At 42.7% G+C, this 18,315-nt stretch overlaps 1 protein-coding gene across 2 annotated transcripts in view; it reads right to left on the bottom strand.

Moving 5' to 3' along the window:
* Positions 1–7,795: 7,795 nt before the first annotated feature.
* The window catches only part of LOC111923616 (uncharacterized), a 29,163-nt gene continuing 18,643 nt past the window's right edge, over positions 7,796–18,315 (bottom strand). For both annotated transcript variants that reach the window (XM_086847340.1, XM_023919435.2), the window contains exons 2-11: positions 17,730–17,856; positions 16,163–16,267; positions 15,370–15,441; positions 14,571–14,627; positions 12,519–12,578; positions 11,961–12,022; positions 10,483–10,578; positions 9,765–9,828; positions 9,443–9,486; positions 7,796–8,047 (exon numbers count right to left, since the gene is read on the bottom strand). In XM_086847340.1, the coding sequence (XP_086703466.1) occupies positions 7,897–8,047; positions 9,443–9,486; positions 9,765–9,828; positions 10,483–10,578; positions 11,961–12,022; positions 12,519–12,578; positions 14,571–14,627; positions 15,370–15,441; positions 16,163–16,234 (678 nt within the window). In that variant the 5' untranslated portion in view covers positions 16,235–16,267; positions 17,730–17,856 and the 3' untranslated portion in view covers positions 7,796–7,896. The remainder of the gene's footprint in view (positions 8,048–9,442; positions 9,487–9,764; positions 9,829–10,482; positions 10,579–11,960; positions 12,023–12,518; positions 12,579–14,570; positions 14,628–15,369; positions 15,442–16,162; positions 16,268–17,729; positions 17,857–18,315) is intronic.

Below are 18,315 nucleotides of genomic sequence, written 5' to 3'. Positions count from 1 at the left end.
TTTGGTTTTTCTTTTATTGTTTTTTTAGATTTATTTGTACCTGAGTGGAAGCCTGACTTGCTAGGCAGAATCAAGGGTCTGCCAGAACAGAGGTGATCGATGTTATAAAAAAAGTAACAGAATATAATGGGCCTGAGCCTACACCTTTAAATTAGTGGCAATTTTGCCTGTGACTTCCAAGAAAAAAGTGGGCCAATTTACTCAATATTTATAAGCCCAGGAGAGTGCTGAGAATGAGGTCCAGCACAGTAAGAGGCACAGTCTGCAATAAACCAAGTGCCGCATCCATGGCAACTCACACCAGTTAATAATTTTTCAACATAAAAAGAAAGATATTTATCAGGGCCACCGAAGGAGCAGCAATTTACAAAATTGACTGAAGTGAAGGCATTTCACGTCTGCTGTGTTTTTCATGGCTTTGGTCTTTTGTTGGAACCTCACTTGCTCACTGGGATGCTCAAGGAGTGAGGATAGTCCCCAGCAAGCATTTTTCTATCCCTGGGTGGCTGGTGGAGTGAAGTGACCTAAAGAGGTCATTCTCCTTCTCTACAGACAGACATTCCTCTGCTGGGGTGCAGTCATGTTGGGCACAGCTCAAATACACATTGATTCTTTTGTGGACCAGTGCATACTGGGCTTTGAAAAACCTGCCCACTTCAAAAGATAGAGCAGAACAAATAATTTGGGTCTGAATTTTATAGATTTGAAACTGAATCTGGCAGCTACTAAATGCTTCCCCCATGGCCCTAGACCCCCATGGCAGAGCTAGGAAAAACTCTAGACATACCTCAAGTGTCAAGCCAAAGCCCAGAGCTAAACACCATCTTTCCTTCAAATAATCAATTGTAATAGTTGTACTTAACACAGCATTTCCCATATCAGGGAGGTAAAATATTCCTTGCTGATATGCTGGTCATTTTGTTCTATACTCTGTGCAAAACACTTCACATGTATTATGTACTACTGTCCATATTTTCCCAGCAGCATTCAGCTTTCCCTACTCTGCTGGTGAAAGGCAGCAAAATTGCTCTCATTCCTGAAAGTAGTAGGCTGTCTCCATAGTGTTCCTACTGAGCAGTTGTACTGTAGTTTCTTTCCATGCTGGGGTGGTTTATTTCTCTTCCAAATCTCTGCTGTCGGATTGTGTCACCAGTAGAACTCAAATGAAAACATCAAGTCCCTACCATATGCTGGTGTATTTGCTATTTTGTGAAACCTTGCTGCATCTGGATGAGTCAACCAAGGCTAAACATCCTTTTATTAAGAAGTTCTGTTAAGGACATTGGCACGTCTCTTTCTCTGCACACTTGATTTTTGTGGGCTGTGTTGGTTAGCACTAAAACTGAGATAACACCACAGCAACTCCCTGGAAGCAAAAACAATTATCTCAGTTCCACCCCTGACTTTGGACAAATCATGGTACTAAAGGCTACAATGAGCTACACAAAAAAAGGCCTTTTTGTTTCCCTCAAGAATCACATATAGAAAGACAACTGAGAATTCAATTTCTGCTGGAGAGATGGTTATGCAGGACCTAGCTGTCCCCTTGAAAATCAACTGCTTTCCACAGAAACCCAGTATTCTGGTAGTAACATTGCACTGATATGTCTCTGTGGGCATTAATTCTGCAGTGTGTGTGCAAACAGTCATGAGCAATGCCCAGCAGACCTACATTGGAAAAATACCTTGAGGCTGTGATGCCTCAAGGTTTGGACACAAACCTAGATTGAATGGCTCAAGGGAGGGAGAAATATTAACCAAATCTGATGCTAGGTGAGGTATTTGAATATAAGAAGTTCAGGGAAGAGGTCCAATAGAAGTGCATGTTGCACAGTGCTCGCAATATTTTCTTCACTACAACCATTACAAAAATCAGAAAGCTGGACCTTCATTTCTTTGCAGCTTGAGGTGTTTTCTACAGACAGAAAAACACTGCAGTCAGACTGCCTAGAGGCAAAGATAGGTGAAGCCATATCTTCTTGCTAAAGTTAATATATATACATAAGACAGAGAAATACTCCCACTAGGGATCCACACCTTAAGGCCAACATAACTAATGGAGTTTTAGCAAAAAATATGCTCTTCAGTGTGCTTTTCAAGTTATTTAGCATGAAAGCAGTCTTATTCAAGGAGTTTCACTCAAGTGAAGAGGTATCTAGTAAAAAAAAATCTATAGCACATGAATACCCAAAGCCATTTATATCAGCAGATAACAGCTTTACCTTATCACCACAATTTCTCTGAACATGGGAGTTTGAAAACAGAAGAGTGAATTGACAAGAAAACAGTCTTTGGTGAAAAAAAAAGGCAGTAATGTGACACAAAGAACATCCTTAGGACCAATTTTCTTCCCTGTATATCATGATTTACCGGAATGAATAGGCATTAATGTGAATAATTTTTCTGACAAGGCAAAATGTGGAGTTGCCAGTCCAACCTAAATGATGTTCAGAATCGTGCAGCTATATTAAGAGAGAAGGCAAATGAATGGTTTATGCATATAAATTCAGTGTAAGGAAATCTAAGGTAATGAGGCTAGGCAGAATAAAAAAGGAGACAGGAGAGAAGGGAAAAGGAAATATGCTCTCTCTGGCCATATGCTTAGGGCACTGAGCAGGGAGACAACCAGATGGTGTGGCTCAGACTTTAAAGCATAGTTCTTCGACTTTTAACCAATACATTAATGCACAATGGATATATAAGTTATTTTAGAAGACATTGGGCACTTTTCACCATGAGAAAGAAAGAAATTATTTAATCTTCTTCTTTTTCTGAGCCTACATGTTTCTTGCTTGCTTAAGGTTGTCCATCTATGGTTATGTTATGAGCCTCAATCCAGAGCCAAATTTTTGCCTTATCAAGGTTTCTTTTAAAGGATTATGCTATTACTCCCTCTGGAAAGGAGAAAAAAACCACCAAAAAAAAAAAACACAAAAAAACCCAAAAAAAACCACCCAGAACACTCAAGAGGGAATTGTCTGTTCTGGTACTTATTCAGAAAGCCCTTTGATATGGAAATCACTGGCGTTAACCCTTGTAGCCTCTGGTAACTCAGATGATGCCCGCAAACACCTAGACCTGTGGCCCACTGTGATCAAGGACTAGCTTGGGAGCCATCCTCTCTCTCCCTCCTCTCTCTGGCGATAGCTGAGCCTGCCCAGCTATCTGCCCAAGGAGTGTGTCTGTACAAGAGCCGAGGGGTCGCTGCTGCCCGTTCTCCCGGGAAGGACTGGTGTGCAGGCACCGCTACAGAGAACAGATGTCAATGTCAGCACATCTGCTCAGACACACCACAATAAATGGAAATGCCAGGCAGATGACCTGACAGCAGACTCATTTGCTGACCATCCTGCTGTCCTGAGGGACACCTTGGTTTCCACTAGTGCTCCAAGGTCAAGCAAAACTACCAGTGGTAAGACTACCACTGGTTACACAGGTACCCCTGGCAGTGTGTGTGAGTCACTCTCAGAGGTCAGGAAAGGGCTTCCCAAAGCCCTCTTGGGGCTGACAAGCAGCACCTCCCAGTAAGGTCGAGCACAGTGTCCTACTGTTGCATCCTTGCAGTTGTTGCAGGCCCTGCTCTGGACCTTTGTTGATTCTGAGGATTTATTTTCTCTTCCAGAGAGTGGCTTGTACACTCCTGTTTGGTGCTCCATCCCTTGTGATTGTTCTCATTACATAAAGCCACTGTCAGACCCTATTCTTCCCTTTCAGACCAGTGGGGCTAGGCAGGCTCAAATCACTTTAATTTTAAGAGATTTTCACTTTTCTTGATTTGTCCTATTGACCCCCATCCCACACATATACTTCTATTTATGTTTTCTCTGGGACCTGAATATTTTGGGGTCAAAGGGAAATTCATTAGGACCACGTTGATAAATACAACTAATATGAAAAATCTCTAAGAATGGTGTCCACAGTCAAACATCTAGGGAAAATTAAGAAAAGGACAAAGATATATATGGCACATCCCCTGAGTGCTATCCCCACCTTCACCTATTTTCCACTCAGAGGATTTCCTGAGCCTAATGCAGTTCGCCTATTCGGTCACCTTCAAGAAATTTCTCTTGCAAGTACTTATTCAGGCTCTCAGATGTGCATCCACCTAAACTTTTTGCATCCACATCACTCAGTCCTTTGTGGGATGCAGAATATCAAGGCTGTTATTTGGTGAGGCAGTGTTGTGCTGGGGAACAGGTTATGCAAGCATATGAGCTACGCATTTACTTGCCTAGGGTGATGAATTTCAATGCATTGGAAGTTTTTTAAATCAGTCTAGAGCAACAGCAAGCTGCCTCAGAATCAGAGTGCAACAGTGAAGAAAGGGTGTCCCAGAGAGCATAAATGGCCAGATGTACCTCTGCATGCAGGAAAGGTTGCCCTGTTTTGCAGTGTGCCCAGTTATACCTGCACCTTTTCTTCATTTCCTCCAGGCACTTGCAGGACAGACTGTGAGTATTCAACACTATTGTGTTTCAAAGTTATAAACCCCCACACCCCCTAAACAGCTTTTCCTGATTCAGAGAGAAACAGCTACAAAAATTTTGAAGGATATCTCAAGCAAGTCAGTCTGAACCAAAATGACCACATAGCTCCTCAAGAGACCGTGGTCAGATTTCAGCAAACATCTTTTCCCCACCTGAGTGGGGAAGAAGTGGAAAGGAGAAAAAAAGCTTAGAATGGAAATAAAAACGTCAGTGATGCCAAAACCCCAGAGCATGCTGAACACACAGGTGATGCTGCAGAGCCCTCAAAATAAAGCTTCTGAATGGAAGCAGGCTTATGCCAGAAGGAGCTCACCTGAAAACCCCATCCAGCATTAAAGTGATAATATATAAAGTGACAGCTCTCCATGTTGCAGTCAATTAAGCATTCCTGGAAGATCTAGTAAATCAAGACAGATGCAAGAAAACTTTGATTAGTTGCAGAAAGATCACTCTAAGCCACCAACTTGATGGGTCTGATGGAGGGACCTACTGTCCTGTCCCGAGGCTTCCCTCTGCTCTGTGGAGGATGAGGAGGGACATGTGGCTGAGCTGCACACAAAACAGTGCCTTTCCTCAGCTCAAGGTACAAAAAACTGCATGAAAAACAATTGCATAAAATCAAAACTCGGACACTTTCCCTCCTGAAATTAGTGGGGAGAGGAGTGAAGTGCCAACGTGGAAATTCATTAACTTTCTTTTCAAATGTCATGATTTAATACAGTCCTACCAGAGGAGATACTGGTCAGATAAACCCAACTGGGGAAAACCACAGACAGAAATCTGTGGCAAACTCGACATCACAATTCCACAATCAAACCTCACTGAACACAATACGCCTCAGGCATATAAACTGAGTAGCAACTAAAAAAGCAAAATTTAGCATGTGCAAAGGAAGCAAACAGATAAGGAATGATATTGTCTGCCTTTTTAAGTCTTTCACAGGATGTATTCGGTAATGCATCCATGGCTGGATGCTGGGGTTTGACAGGCTGCAGGCTGCTCTCAGCAGCACCTTTGCCATCACTTCCACTACAGCTCCCTGCAAGGCTCCCTCTTGCACATCTCCAGGGGGCTGAAAGTGCCCTTCCTCCTGCCTAGAGTGAGGGGAGAAGAGGAGGAGCTGACAGCTGACAAGGCAGGGAAATTGCTTTGGCTTTATGCAGCAAACAGGTACTGGTCTGTCTGTAACACCTCTTGCCCTCACATGCCCTCCCTGCAGCAGCTCCCCACTCCCTCCACCAGGCATGGCTGTAAACTGGGCTGCCCAATCAGGCTTTTTTTCTTTTGTGCCACCATCAAGTGGCACACTGCTTTATCCCGCGTTTTAAGCTCTGTGGTCAAGATGTCCACAAAAATTTGCACTCACAGAGCTGAACAACAGTAATAAAAAATCACTCCCCACCACACTTTTTTCTGCTAAAAAGGCTTCTGTCACAAGGAGCACAACCTGTATGTTATGGCAATTACAAGGAATAATGGAGATGGCTTAGGATTTTTCTTCTTTTTTTTTTTTTAAATGGACAAAGAACAATAAGCAGAGATGTTCAGCTTGGAGCAGACTTCCAAATTTTTCCCCAGGCTACATGGGCCCAGCCTCACAAGCAGTGTGAGGAGCTGGATGTGGAGTGCCAGTGTTAGAAGGATGCCCTGAGCTGGATGCAGGAAAACAGGCAGCAGCTGGAGCTGTACCATGTAACATCCCACATCAGGATGGTTTTCATACTACACAAGGTTTTCACACTTGTTTGTAGTATGCCAAGGCTTTTTTCTATGAATATCTACAAATCTTCTGTCTCATAAGGAGGGCATCCCTCAACTGTATCATCTCCTCTTCATAGTTTTTGTGAATTTTCTTTTTCTAACTTGAAAAACCCATTTTCTACATAGAAACAGGACATTTTGCTACAGTGCTTTGATCAGCACACTTTTGCTCAGTCATAGATGTTTCACATAGGTTTGCTTTCCCAGCTTTGACTGTTTAAGCTCCTTTCTCCATCAGGTGATGCATTCATGCATTGCTTTGCCTTTACCATGAAAAGCAATTGGGCATATGACAAGACAGACTTGTGAGATACTGTGTCGTAAGAGAGTGGTTTTCATGCTCTTCCCAGTCTTTGAAAAAGAGAAAAAATATCCAGAGCAGAAGATAACATGAGAAGGAAGTTAAAAAAAAATTCTGAGATATTTTGCTTTTCTGCAGCTCTAGTTCATTGCTACATGATCAGCAAAAAACAGGCGGGGCCAATGGGCAGTGAATTTGGAAGACCCAGGAAAAAACACGATGTCTGCATGACTTAGAAATGCAGATAACAGACACACAAAGCACAGACACACATTTTTTAATCTCAGATGTAGGCATGGACTCTGTGTGGAAACAATCCTGGTCTCCTTTCAGAGATGAAGCACAGAAATTTGCAACTGGGGCAAGCAATCTGGGTGTCCTACAGCAATCAGGTGTGACAGTGTGAGGTAGCGTGGTTTCCATCATGATCACAGACAGCCTACTTCCAAAAACTATTCAGGACAGAGGGAGCAGAGTGCCCTTCTGGAAGGTAGAAAACGAGGACATGGGGGGCTCTTAGGACTGCCAAGCCCAGAATTCAGGTTGCACAGAATCCTTCTCAGGCATCCACAAAGAGCTGTTCTGTGGGGCCAGTGAGAGCTCAGTCCAGGTTTCTCATATGCTGAGGTGAGTGACGGAGACTTGACTGCTCAGTAAAGCACACAGAAGTCATACTGATCATCTCTGCCTGTTCAGGATGTTTGAAATCTACACACTGTCAGACTAGTGCTCTGTGCATGACAGGTTCCTCCAAGGTAAAGCTGGGCCTGACACAGCCTGCAGGCAATCCCTGTGCTGTGACCAAAAGGGGAAACCCCATATTCCTCAGGAGGGTCTCACTATGGGTGTGCAACAGTATTGCTCTGTGTGCACAAGAGAGACCACTTGCAGGACTTCTGTCATTTGGCAGAGAGGTGGCTGACTGACACACAGATCCACAGAGCTGACTGGGCCCGAGTTGGCCACCAGGCATTTTTAAGACAAAGTTTCAGCTCCTATCAGCTGTCGCTGCCCTACTGATAATGGGGTCATTTCCATTTGCATTAACAGAAGATCCTATTTAGATTTAATTACAGATTTGCTATACTCATGCCTATGGCGATGGGGACAGGACATTCAGGGATTTGGGGAGTAGATTGGAATGTGGATGTTGAAGCAATTGTTGTATCTCAGACCTACTCGAGCATGCTCACTCCTCTGGGGAGCTAATTAATTTCTCACAGAAAAGACAGATATTATCATGTGGTTTTTTTTCATTTTTGGATGCTTTATTTTGAAGTGCTGGTCTTCCCAGAGCAATATGGCAAACCTACAGAAATCCAGCTTGGAGTGTAAAATATTCTATGCTTAGTGTGTCCATGGCTGATGGCAGATACTGTCTAGTATGTCCAGCTGGTATGCCCAGGTAGGATCAGGAAGGTGATTATAAACCAAGAGAAGTGTTAAGCACAAGCAGACACAGGACAGTAGGTACCTGACAAGCAGCCACACGGAGTTCCTGCAACAAGAGAGAAGGATAAATGCACCCAAAAAAACCCCAAAAAAAACCACAGACACTGTAAAAAAACTCTATTAATATTAAAAAGTATCAGAACATATAATCTTTTGCTATTTTTTGCCCTGGTCAAAGCAGAATCTTTCCTTCCTCTTGCTGGCAACATTGAGTCCTTCCTTGGCAATAGTCTAACGCTTAACAATGGCTCTTGCCACCAAAGACTTTGTGGTGTAAACACATAAGGACACAGAGCAGAGAAACTGAATGCTATCATCACTTTACAGGTGGGCAACTGAAGCCTGAAGGGAACAAATTTGCCTGAGGACATTGTTATTCCTGTCAGTGCTCTTGGTCCACACCACTTCTCCATTGTTTTGTTCTGACAAACCCTGCCATGCTTTTATGTGCTCCTTTTGGAATACCATTCCCACAGGTGAATGCTCCATGTTGGCAGGAACATCTTCCTAATGTGAAAATGCTCGAATTTAAATGGAAATGAAGCTTCACAAATTAAAAAAAAAGCCATAAGCACTTGCTAATTGTGCTTGGCTGTGCAACAGTGAAAAAATGCTTCTCTCTTCTCTGGAAGGAACTTCAAGATCCATCTTACAGCTTCCTTCCATACAGAAGCAAACTGAAGGTTACTTTCCTTTTACAAAGGCACTACAAGGCTATAGTAGAAAGGACAATGTGTCTTGGGAGACATTCCTGCAGTGCTAGTGGAAAGGGACAAAGAAAATGAGCAATGGTTGGTGACTGTCACACCACCAGCCTTCACCAGATAATCTATAAATAACTTCAGAAACAGCTGTTCCCTCACCACAAAGTGACAAACTGAAGAATTCACTCATAAATAGCTCATCTTCCTCAAACCTACAGCCAAAACTAGGGAAATAGAGAAATGCCATCACTGGCCCCAAGGCTCTGGGAGTCCACATTACTTTGGTCCAGGCAGGTGAAAGTCCACCAGCAACCCCCCAGCATCCATCTGGTGAGGGGAGTATGGCAGAGAAATGGATTAATGAAAGGTTGATAATGGACCACCCAGGAGGAGAAAAGCAGGTGGTTAAACTTGCTGCCTTCCTCCCTTTCTTCTTCAGGAGGAGGCAAGAAGGAGACATTTGCCAGCATGCACATAATTGCTGCTTTCTCAGAGGTGACAGGTGGGCAGATTCATAAGGAAATGTACCTGAGGCCAGAGCAGTGTTTGCACCCCGATTACTTCAATCTGCTGATCCACTAAGTTTGCATACACTACACTCTACACTTGCAGCACATTTCTCCTTTTCACTTTCACTGTTTCTCCCATGGTGTTCCAGCACTAGTCAGAACAATCTTACCTCCATGGTGCTCCAGGGATGTAACTAAGTGTGCATGCAAAGAGAAAATTCTACTTACCCAAGAAAGAAGCAGAAGTTTTTTAGGTAGCTGGATTTCTGGGTCTAGAAAGTGAAAAAAAGACATGAATCACTTTGAAAGTCACTTTTCTAACTTCTAGGACAACAAACACTGAACAATTTATAAGGGTTTGCACACTAACAAAACTGAGCAAGGAGTGGAGACCCTGAGACACAGGAACTGAGTGATACAAGGAACCACTGGGGCTGAAAAACTCAAAAATTAATCTAATGAAACAAGGAGGTTTCCAGCTTGAAACAAAGCAAGATGGAGTATGCCCTACAAGTGGGTGTGTAAGGAGGGCAGTGCAGTCGTCTTTCACCTGTTTCACCACAGCTATCTTCTGGGTGGGAGAGCTGGGGGAGTTGTAGACCTCTCTTTCTTGTCTGTGGAGGAAAAGAAACGCCAACAGAGATTTCATCTAACTCGGCTCGTTGCAAGTGCTCATTAACGAAAACGATAAAGCTGCAGCATGAGGAGGAGCTGCAACCTAACAGATGCCTTGGTTGTGGAGAAGAGTTTATAAGTGCTTCCCATTACAAAGGCAATTGCATTAAAAAGTATCTCACAGCAGCAGCATACAAGGTAAAGACTAAATCGATGGCAAAGCCAAGCAGTTACTTTGAGAGCTTTGTAAGAAATATTTAATTTCTCCCTCCTTCCAAATTCCTTTAATCTTAAATCTGATCTTACTAGACTGAACTTGTTTTTGTTTCTTCTCTAAAAGTACATGTTGTTATGTTTCATTTTGAACCTCTCTTTACTTTGCTTTGACTGGACAGAAGCAAGGTCCTCAAGAGCTGGGAACAGCTTTCAAAAAGCATTTGTCTCCAGCAGCACCCTCAGTACTGGAGAACAAATAAGGATTCCCAAAATGCATTTAGCCTTCAGGAGTAACAGCAAGGACAAAGAGAGACACACACTGAATTTTGTGGCCAAGCACTGATATCACTTGACTGTCTTAACAAGATCAGGGTTTTGTTTCTTGACAGCTTTTACTGCCAGGCTGCTCAAACTCCCTCTTCCACCAAAGCACATGCCTTTTATCTTGTGTATTCTTTTTCATCTTCTCCTCCCTTTGCCTGCTTTCTGCTCCCAAGGTTTCTATTGGAATCTGCAACTCCTTTGACTTTTTCCTGTTAGCAAAAAGAAAGAGAATTATTTCTGTCATGATCATTTCAGGGTTGCTATGCTATACATCCCAACCTCCTACAGAGAGCCTCAAACCTCTTGTGGTGGGATATTGTACCTTCTCATGTGTTTGTAAGCACCTAATTTGGGAACCCTTTTCACTTGGTCCACTTTCATAGGAATTACTGTATGGAACAACTGAATTCATGGGTTCTTCCAAACTTGGATAACAGACAAAACTAAGCAATCCTGAAGTTGCCACACAGTGGTAAGAGAACATATCAACAGCATAGAGCTAACACTATTTATATTGTTTTATTGCAGGAAAGTATTATTATTACTGGGTTTCTACCATCAAATGTGCTACCATGGTAGCAAGGTAAGATCTGGTATTGTCTTCTCTGATGACTTTGCCTGGTGGAAGCACCACAGTAATTAAAATAGTAGTGCCCCTCAGGTGTGGGGGTAGCTGTACTATTGCAAGCAGTAGATTTACTTCAAAATGCTTGTTGTTTTAAACTTTGTATTATAATTCAGCCTCTGTTCTTACAGTTAATGCGGTGCATACATAATATCATTGTACAGCTCCTCTCTGCAGAACACAGAGCACAAAATTGAATCTCAAACCACTTTAGAGATCTGAAAGAGGATCTTTTAAACTGGGCTCATAGTTCCTGCTGGCACATTGTACTTGGAGCTTAATTTGGGAGTGATTGCTAGAAGGAATACTTAACCGCTCTTGTTTTCTGGAGTTGGAGGATTTCTGCATTGCAGTGCAGCTGGGAAAGGGGAGAGTCAGAGGGAGAAGCCCAGTGCTGGGCTCTGTTCTTAAACATGGTGTTTTGGAATTCAAAAACCCTGGGTAACCTTGTTACTTAAAGGACACTACAGTCTAGTAGTGAGGTGAAGGGGGAGCATGGTTTAAGTGTCACTTGAACTCTCTCCATGAAGAGAGAGCACTTGCTCTGAAAATAAGCATGTAGCTGCAGGCTTTGCCGCCGCTGTTCTGGCTGCTGCTTTTGCTTCTTTTGTTCTCTGCAAAGTTATGCCGTGAACATCTTACAGGTTATTAGGAAAGAGAATTGAAATTAATACCCAGAGTATGCCCTACAACTTTGGTCTACTGAGTAAAAGAAAACCTACTCCTGGAATATGCTAAAAAATGAGACGGAGATTTCCAAATCTAAATGTCATTTACATTTCTGTGTTTGGGTGATTATGTGACAGAAAAAGAAGCTGTTCTACATAAATATGAGGTGCTTGTTTGATGCTGCATAAACCATATTAACTTACAATCAATAGCATGTGCTTCATGTATGGCAGATGTGGAAACATTCTGTACACTATAAAAAAGAAATACAGGATAGAGGGCATTGCTAATACTTACGACCCAAGTAGTTCAGAGCGCTTGAAGTGCTTGTGCAAGTTGTCTAGTTTTATCTTAATGTCCTTAAAAGTTCAAAGGAAAAGCAAACAATTTTAGTATTAGTCCATTGGTCTGGTGTGCAATAAAAGTCAAGTCAGAGCTTATTAGCATGAGATCAGCACTGGTGCTGCCCTTGCAGATATTATATCCTGCTCTCCCAAATTTGGTCTGATAGAAATCTACAGGAATCTGCCCTCCTGGTATTAGTTTTATATTGCAGTAACTTTCTGGATGACTTATGTTCCCAATAATACAAGGTTAGTTCTTTTAAAAACACTCCTGCTGGTTTGCAGACAATGGTCTGAAGAACTTCTAACCCAAAACTATTCTGTGTTGCATTATTTTTGTATCCTGGAGACTAATGACAGGCCTACTCTCCACACTCTTTCCTGTGCTAGATTTGACCCTCTTGCATCTCTATTTGATGCTCTGGTAATTACCTTTGCAAAAACATTCTAGAATGGTGATGGTCTAAATGAAGAAAGAGAACATACTGTTATATGCAATAAGATGTCATACCTTTAAGATTTTTTCCTGTTGTAGGACTAATTCTCTTGCTTCCGATAGTCTGTTTTTTTCCTAAAAAACAACAAAAAGCATAACTTGTTAAGGGAAAAGTTTTAATTTTAAAGCTACTTTTGGTTACATTTTCAATGTAAAGACACTACTAAAAAGCTTCAAACTAGTGCTTTATTTCCATCAAACATTTATCAAAAAAAGGATTATGTGATCACACCATGTGTTTGACAGTCTGTCTAGCTCCAGAAATTGTAGTTGGTCTCAGCAGTGATGGAAAAATCTTACAGAAATACAATTCCTATCTGTTTGGTAAAAAAAAGCAGCAGGACAGGAGGCAGAAGCTGAAGCTGGTGTCCATGCTGAGATAAATGCTTTGAGGGTGGCTATAACTTTTATCAGACCCAGAGGATGCAGAGAGGCAAGCTGCTTGTGACCACTGGGAAGGCGTTTTTTCATCAGCAGCAGGAGCTAATGCTCTGCAGCGCCTGTGCTACGTGTCAGACTGGTGTGTCAGGCAGCTCACTGGGGACCAGTGGTGCTGCAGAGTCACCTGCAGCCCTGCTTAGCCCTGCTTGTGTGAGCCAACACCGAGGGCATGGTGGTGGGGGGACAGCTGCCTGTGCAGGCATGGACTTGGACAAGATGCCACTCATCAACCAAACTCCTGGCTCTTCTGCCACTGCAAACACTGCACGGGGCTCAGCAGCTTGTGGAGGCAGAACACCCTGAGCAGAAAAACATCCTCAGGGGTTGGGAAGTGCAGGAAAGGCCTGGAGGTTGGTGGGACAGGAGCTGAGTGTGAGCCCCCAGGGTGCCCTGGCAGCAAAGAAGGGCAGCACCTCCCACCCCTTTGGGCAGAAGCACAGCCAAGGGAAGGGGTTCTCTTCCTCCCCTTGGCACATTTTAGACCATTTTAGACATTCCCCATGGTACCTGATGCATGTCAATGAACTCTGGCAAGGTCACGGAGTGGCCAGGAGGATGGAAAAACTCTGTCCCTGGGGTTTTTACAGCCCAGCTGGATGCAGCCTTGAATGCTGTATCTCTGAGCTTTGAGTGGGAGGTCAGACCAAACACAAACCCAACCCCCAATACCTTCCCACCTGAAATATTCTGTGATCTAATGACTCTGCTGACTCATAAATCCAGATGGCTTGGTTTATGGAGGCCTTTCCTATATAAAAGTGTTGCTTTTCTGTAGATTTGCATGAAATCACAGACATATGCACCATTTCAAAACTTTGCTGTAGATTTTGTTATGACAAGTGTTTGCATTTAACTGTTTTGTTGGGAAAAAGATCAACTGTTCCTACTGCAGAAAAAGAAGCAATCTGCCAGTCAAGGGGAGGGAGGTGAGGCAGGAAAATTAATTTGAAAGTCAAAACACTCTGTTTTTTCAGCACTGCACTTTTTGAAAATCTTATGATGGTTGAAGGAATATTGAAGATTTTAGTTCTAGAAGGCTAATTTAAATCCCAGATGTGTGTTCAGAAACTCAAGACACCTTCCACTGGAGGGAGAAGCCAAGGTTCTAGCTACCCTCATGCTTGTATTTTTCCCTATGGTAAAACACAAGAAGAAAGCCTCTTGTAAGGAAGTCACAGTTGTGTCCACAAAATAGGAAATTAGGAAAACATACATTTGAAAACTCTTCAGTTGCCAGCTGATATTTGTGAAAGAAAGGTGGACTCTGTAAATCTCTTTGTGGATAACTGCGTGCCTTGGGACCAAATAATTTGGGACCCACCTTGATCAGCATTAGAAGAATCCCCAAAGACTCAGTAAGCCACAAACCTGAATCTGCAGTTCTCAAGACATCCTTGCGCTCAGAGACAGCACTGGAAAATTTTGTCATGCCAGTGATAGCCAGCAAAATCTTTCCTGTGCCACTGTCTGGACAGAGTTGCACATCACAGAGCTGCCCTGACATGATCTTCATTGATCCAGGGCAAATCCAAACTTACAATCTATTTTTAATAATTTATGGTTGACCCTCAAACTCTTTCATCACGTATCATACCTATTTCTTTCTTCACAAGACCACTTTCATACCTTTATAAGTTTCTCATTCTTTTCTTTCAATCTTCTGAATGGCTCCTGCAAGCACACCTGTGAATAAAAAGTGTTAGCAGTGGGTGAGGGTGGACACAAGAGAGACACAGGGTTAGTGAGATGGGAGACCAAACACAAGTCTTGATTCAAGTTTTGCATGTCTCAATTCCTAACTATAGAAACTCCTAATGTTAATTATGCTACTTGGTTTTATTCCTTTCAGAAAAAAAAAAAAACCAAACCAAACCAAAACAAAACCCAAATCAAATCCTTCCCATGCCACTTATTTGGGTTTGTTTTACAAACAAGAAAATGGAGGAAATGTGTGTATGTGTGTGCTCATAAATTCAGCCTGCAACCCATTCCTTACTGCATACTTATACATACTTATACATAGAAACCAGAGGAAGAGTCAGCTGAACAAGAGGAAACATCCTCCTGCTTGTTTTTACCAATAGCAGCAACTCTAGTCTCTGGCGTTCCTGTGCTTCTGTATAAACTGAAAAGCTTATAAATTAGGAACTGTATTTTTCCATATGCATGTAAAACACCTAGTGGGAGTTTACAAACACCAAATGCTATCCCTGGTTGAGGACCCTGCATACCACAGGTTAGTTCTGTTTTTATTACCAGCCAGTGTGTCTTCTACCTGCATTCTTCCCCAGAAAAACGCTCTTGCTCATGTTAACCAACCCTTGAGAAAAAGGGGTGTCAGGACAAGTAAAAATGTGCAAAATGTGTGTGCTACAGAATTTTCCAAATCATTAATGGCAGGGTAAGTTATAATTTGTCCACTTGCCTGCAAATTTTTTATGTCCTCTGAACACAGAACACGTTGCTGCTTGAGAAGATTTTCAAGGAATACAGAAATCTAAAAATTGAAATAAAATATATCTCATGAAAAATTTTTAAAAATACATGTTTTTAAAAACAAAAAATGCAGTGAAGAGTAGGGATTTCCCTCCATTGTCTTTATACAAGGATTTTTGATTTGTTAGATCTGTGCATTTTTTTAGAAGAAATGACAGAAAGTTCCCTTCTGAAGCCTAGTCATGAAATCAACTTGCACAAAATTGTAAAAATTTCTAATTGTCTTTGCAGGAACAGCCATTTTAGTTATGCTTTCCACAAAGCATGCCTGAAAAATTAAGGTAACAATAGGTGTCACTTAAGAACACTGGAAAGATGATGGCTGTTCTCAAGGTAAATCCTTAAATATTTTAAAATGTATTTGGCATTATTTTCCAGTTGTTTTTAATTGTCAGGAAATTCACAGAATTTGGAAAGTAAGGAATGTAAGTACATTCCTTTTTTGCAATTAGCTAAAGCAGAATATTGCCTGGTCTCACCAGTTTTCTTTAGACATGCTGCTGTCAATAAATATGTTTGTGTGTGATTGTATGCATGCTCTGCCCCCTTCTCTGCCCAAAAGCACATGAAACAGAGGGTAAAAGGAATTTTGATTCTGCCAACTGCAGTGAGACCAAGACAGTATAAATGATTTGCTCCCATTTTCACCTTGAATCAGCTGCAGGTATTACAAGAGGGTCTGGGGTCCTTGGCCAATGACCTATTAGATGTCTCCATCCTACCTCCTCTGCCTGCTTATCCAATTCTTTCTCGCCTGTTGGAGAAGTGAAGCTTGCAGCATCGTTCTGTTCCATCTTGGTCCCTGGGGACACAGGTAATTCTGAAACCTACAGAATCAGAGTGTCAGGTGAAGGCTTACATCTTGGGCCACTGCTCTGGTTGGATGAAAACAGGCAAGGCAGGAGCAAGAGCATTAAAACAGTAATCCAAATTTCACCATATCTTTTCCATTTCATTCCTGCTCCTCCATGCTTTTTGTTACATGAGATGATGATAAAATAACTGGATCAAGCCCTCTAATATAACACCACCTTAGTCCTATTTTTGACCAATGAGTGGTTTGGTGAACTTTCTAAAACATTTTATTGCATTCACATTTTTCTGTACTTTTTCATTGCTTGAATTGGCCAAGAAATAGCTTCACCAAATATATAAGGAAGTACCTTATCTCCCATTTATTTTAGCTGAACAAGAAGGAAGCTGACAAAAGCTCAGAAAGAAATTGTGTTTTCCTGGTGAGATTTGAGTGGTGTGGGAAGTGCCTGTACTTCTGCTTGGACCTGCCTTATACACAAAAATGTCTGCCTCAGAACCTTATTATGCTAAACACTCTGAAGTTGCTTCATAGGATCTTAGAATCACAGAATTCTAGAAAATGCTGGGTTGGAAGATATCATCAGGACCATTGAATCCAGCCCTGACCCCATGCAGGACACCCCAAGAGTGACACCCTGTGCCTGAGCGCACTGTCCAAATGCTTCTTAAACTCTGTCAGGCTGGTGCTGTGATCATTCCCTGGGGAGCCTGTTCCAGTGCCCAACCACTTTGTGAAAAAACAGCTTCAGGCCATTCCCTCGGGTCCTGTCACTGGTCACTCTATCTGCCCCTCTTCTTCCCCTCATGAGGATACTGTAGACTGCAATGAGGTCTTTTCTCCTCTCCCTCTCCCTCTCCCTCTTCCCCTTCCCCTTCCCTCTCCCTCTTCCCCTTCCCCTTCCCCTTCCCTCTCCCTCTTCCCCTTCCCCTTCCCCTTCCCCCTTTCCTTCCCCCTTCCCTTCCCACTTCCCTTCCCACTTCCCTTCTCACTTCTCCTCTCCCTTCTCTCTTCTCTTCTCTCTTCTCTTCTCTCTTCTCCCTTCTCTCTTCTCCCTTCTCTTCTCCCTTCTCTTCTCCCTTCTCTTCTCCCTTCTTTCTCTCTCACCAAGCAACCTCAGCCACTTCATATGGTTCCCCTCCAGACCCTTCATCACCCTTGTGGACCTCCTTAGGACAGCCTAATGTTTTTCTCTGTATTGTGTCACCCAAACCTGCCCCCAGCACTCGAGGTGAGGCAGCCCCAGCTCAGAGCAGAGCAGGACAATCCCCTCCCTTGCCCAGCTGGTGATGCTGTCCCTGATGAAGGCAGGACACACTTGGCCCTCCTGGCTGCCAGGACACTGATGACTCATGTTCTGCTTGCCATGGACCAGAACCCCCAGGATCCTTTCCACAGCACAGCTCTTCAGCCTCTCATTCCCCAGTGCACACAGCCAGGGCTGCCCCATCCCAGGTGCAGAATCCAGCACTCACCCTTGTTAAACTTCATACGGCTGGTGATTGCCCATCTCTGATTTATTGAGGTCTCTCTGCAGAACTTGTCTGCCCTCAAAGGCGTTGACAGATCTTCCAGTTTAGTGTTATCTGCTTTCTGCTTGCTCTAGAAGACAGAATAAAGAGAGAATTTGCTCAGGTTGCACTCACCTTTCGAAATGCTGGTTTTTACTGAGAATCTGCTTGTTTTCTTCAAGAAGTTTGGAACCCATCTTGCTGAGATCTTTCCTTGCACTCTGTGGATGAGGTCACATCTGAAAGCTGTATCTTCCTACAAAAACATTGCACAGAAAAATCTGTTGTTTTACAGAAAACACTATGTCATGTCTCATCTCCTGCAGAGCTGGAATGAGATGCTCAGGTGGACTACATAATTTGCTCTCCCAAATTTTTCATGTCTGACAGACTTCACAGTGGGTTGTCTCATATATTTGTAATACCAGATTTTTTCAGATGTTGAGACGGGCTGGTACAAAACCAATCCCATTCCAAACTCTAATAAAGCAATGCAATTTATTTCATAACACTTACTGCCATAAAACTGGAAAATACAAACACAAAACCT

This window comes from Cyanistes caeruleus, chromosome 1 (assembly GCF_971803275.1).
Source record: "Cyanistes caeruleus chromosome 1, bCyaCae1.hap1.1, whole genome shotgun sequence".
In the NCBI taxonomy this organism is placed as follows: domain Eukaryota; kingdom Metazoa; phylum Chordata; class Aves; order Passeriformes; family Paridae; genus Cyanistes; species Cyanistes caeruleus.
Note: the sequence above shows the minus strand (reverse complement) of the source record. Positions and strands in the feature narration are given on the sequence as shown.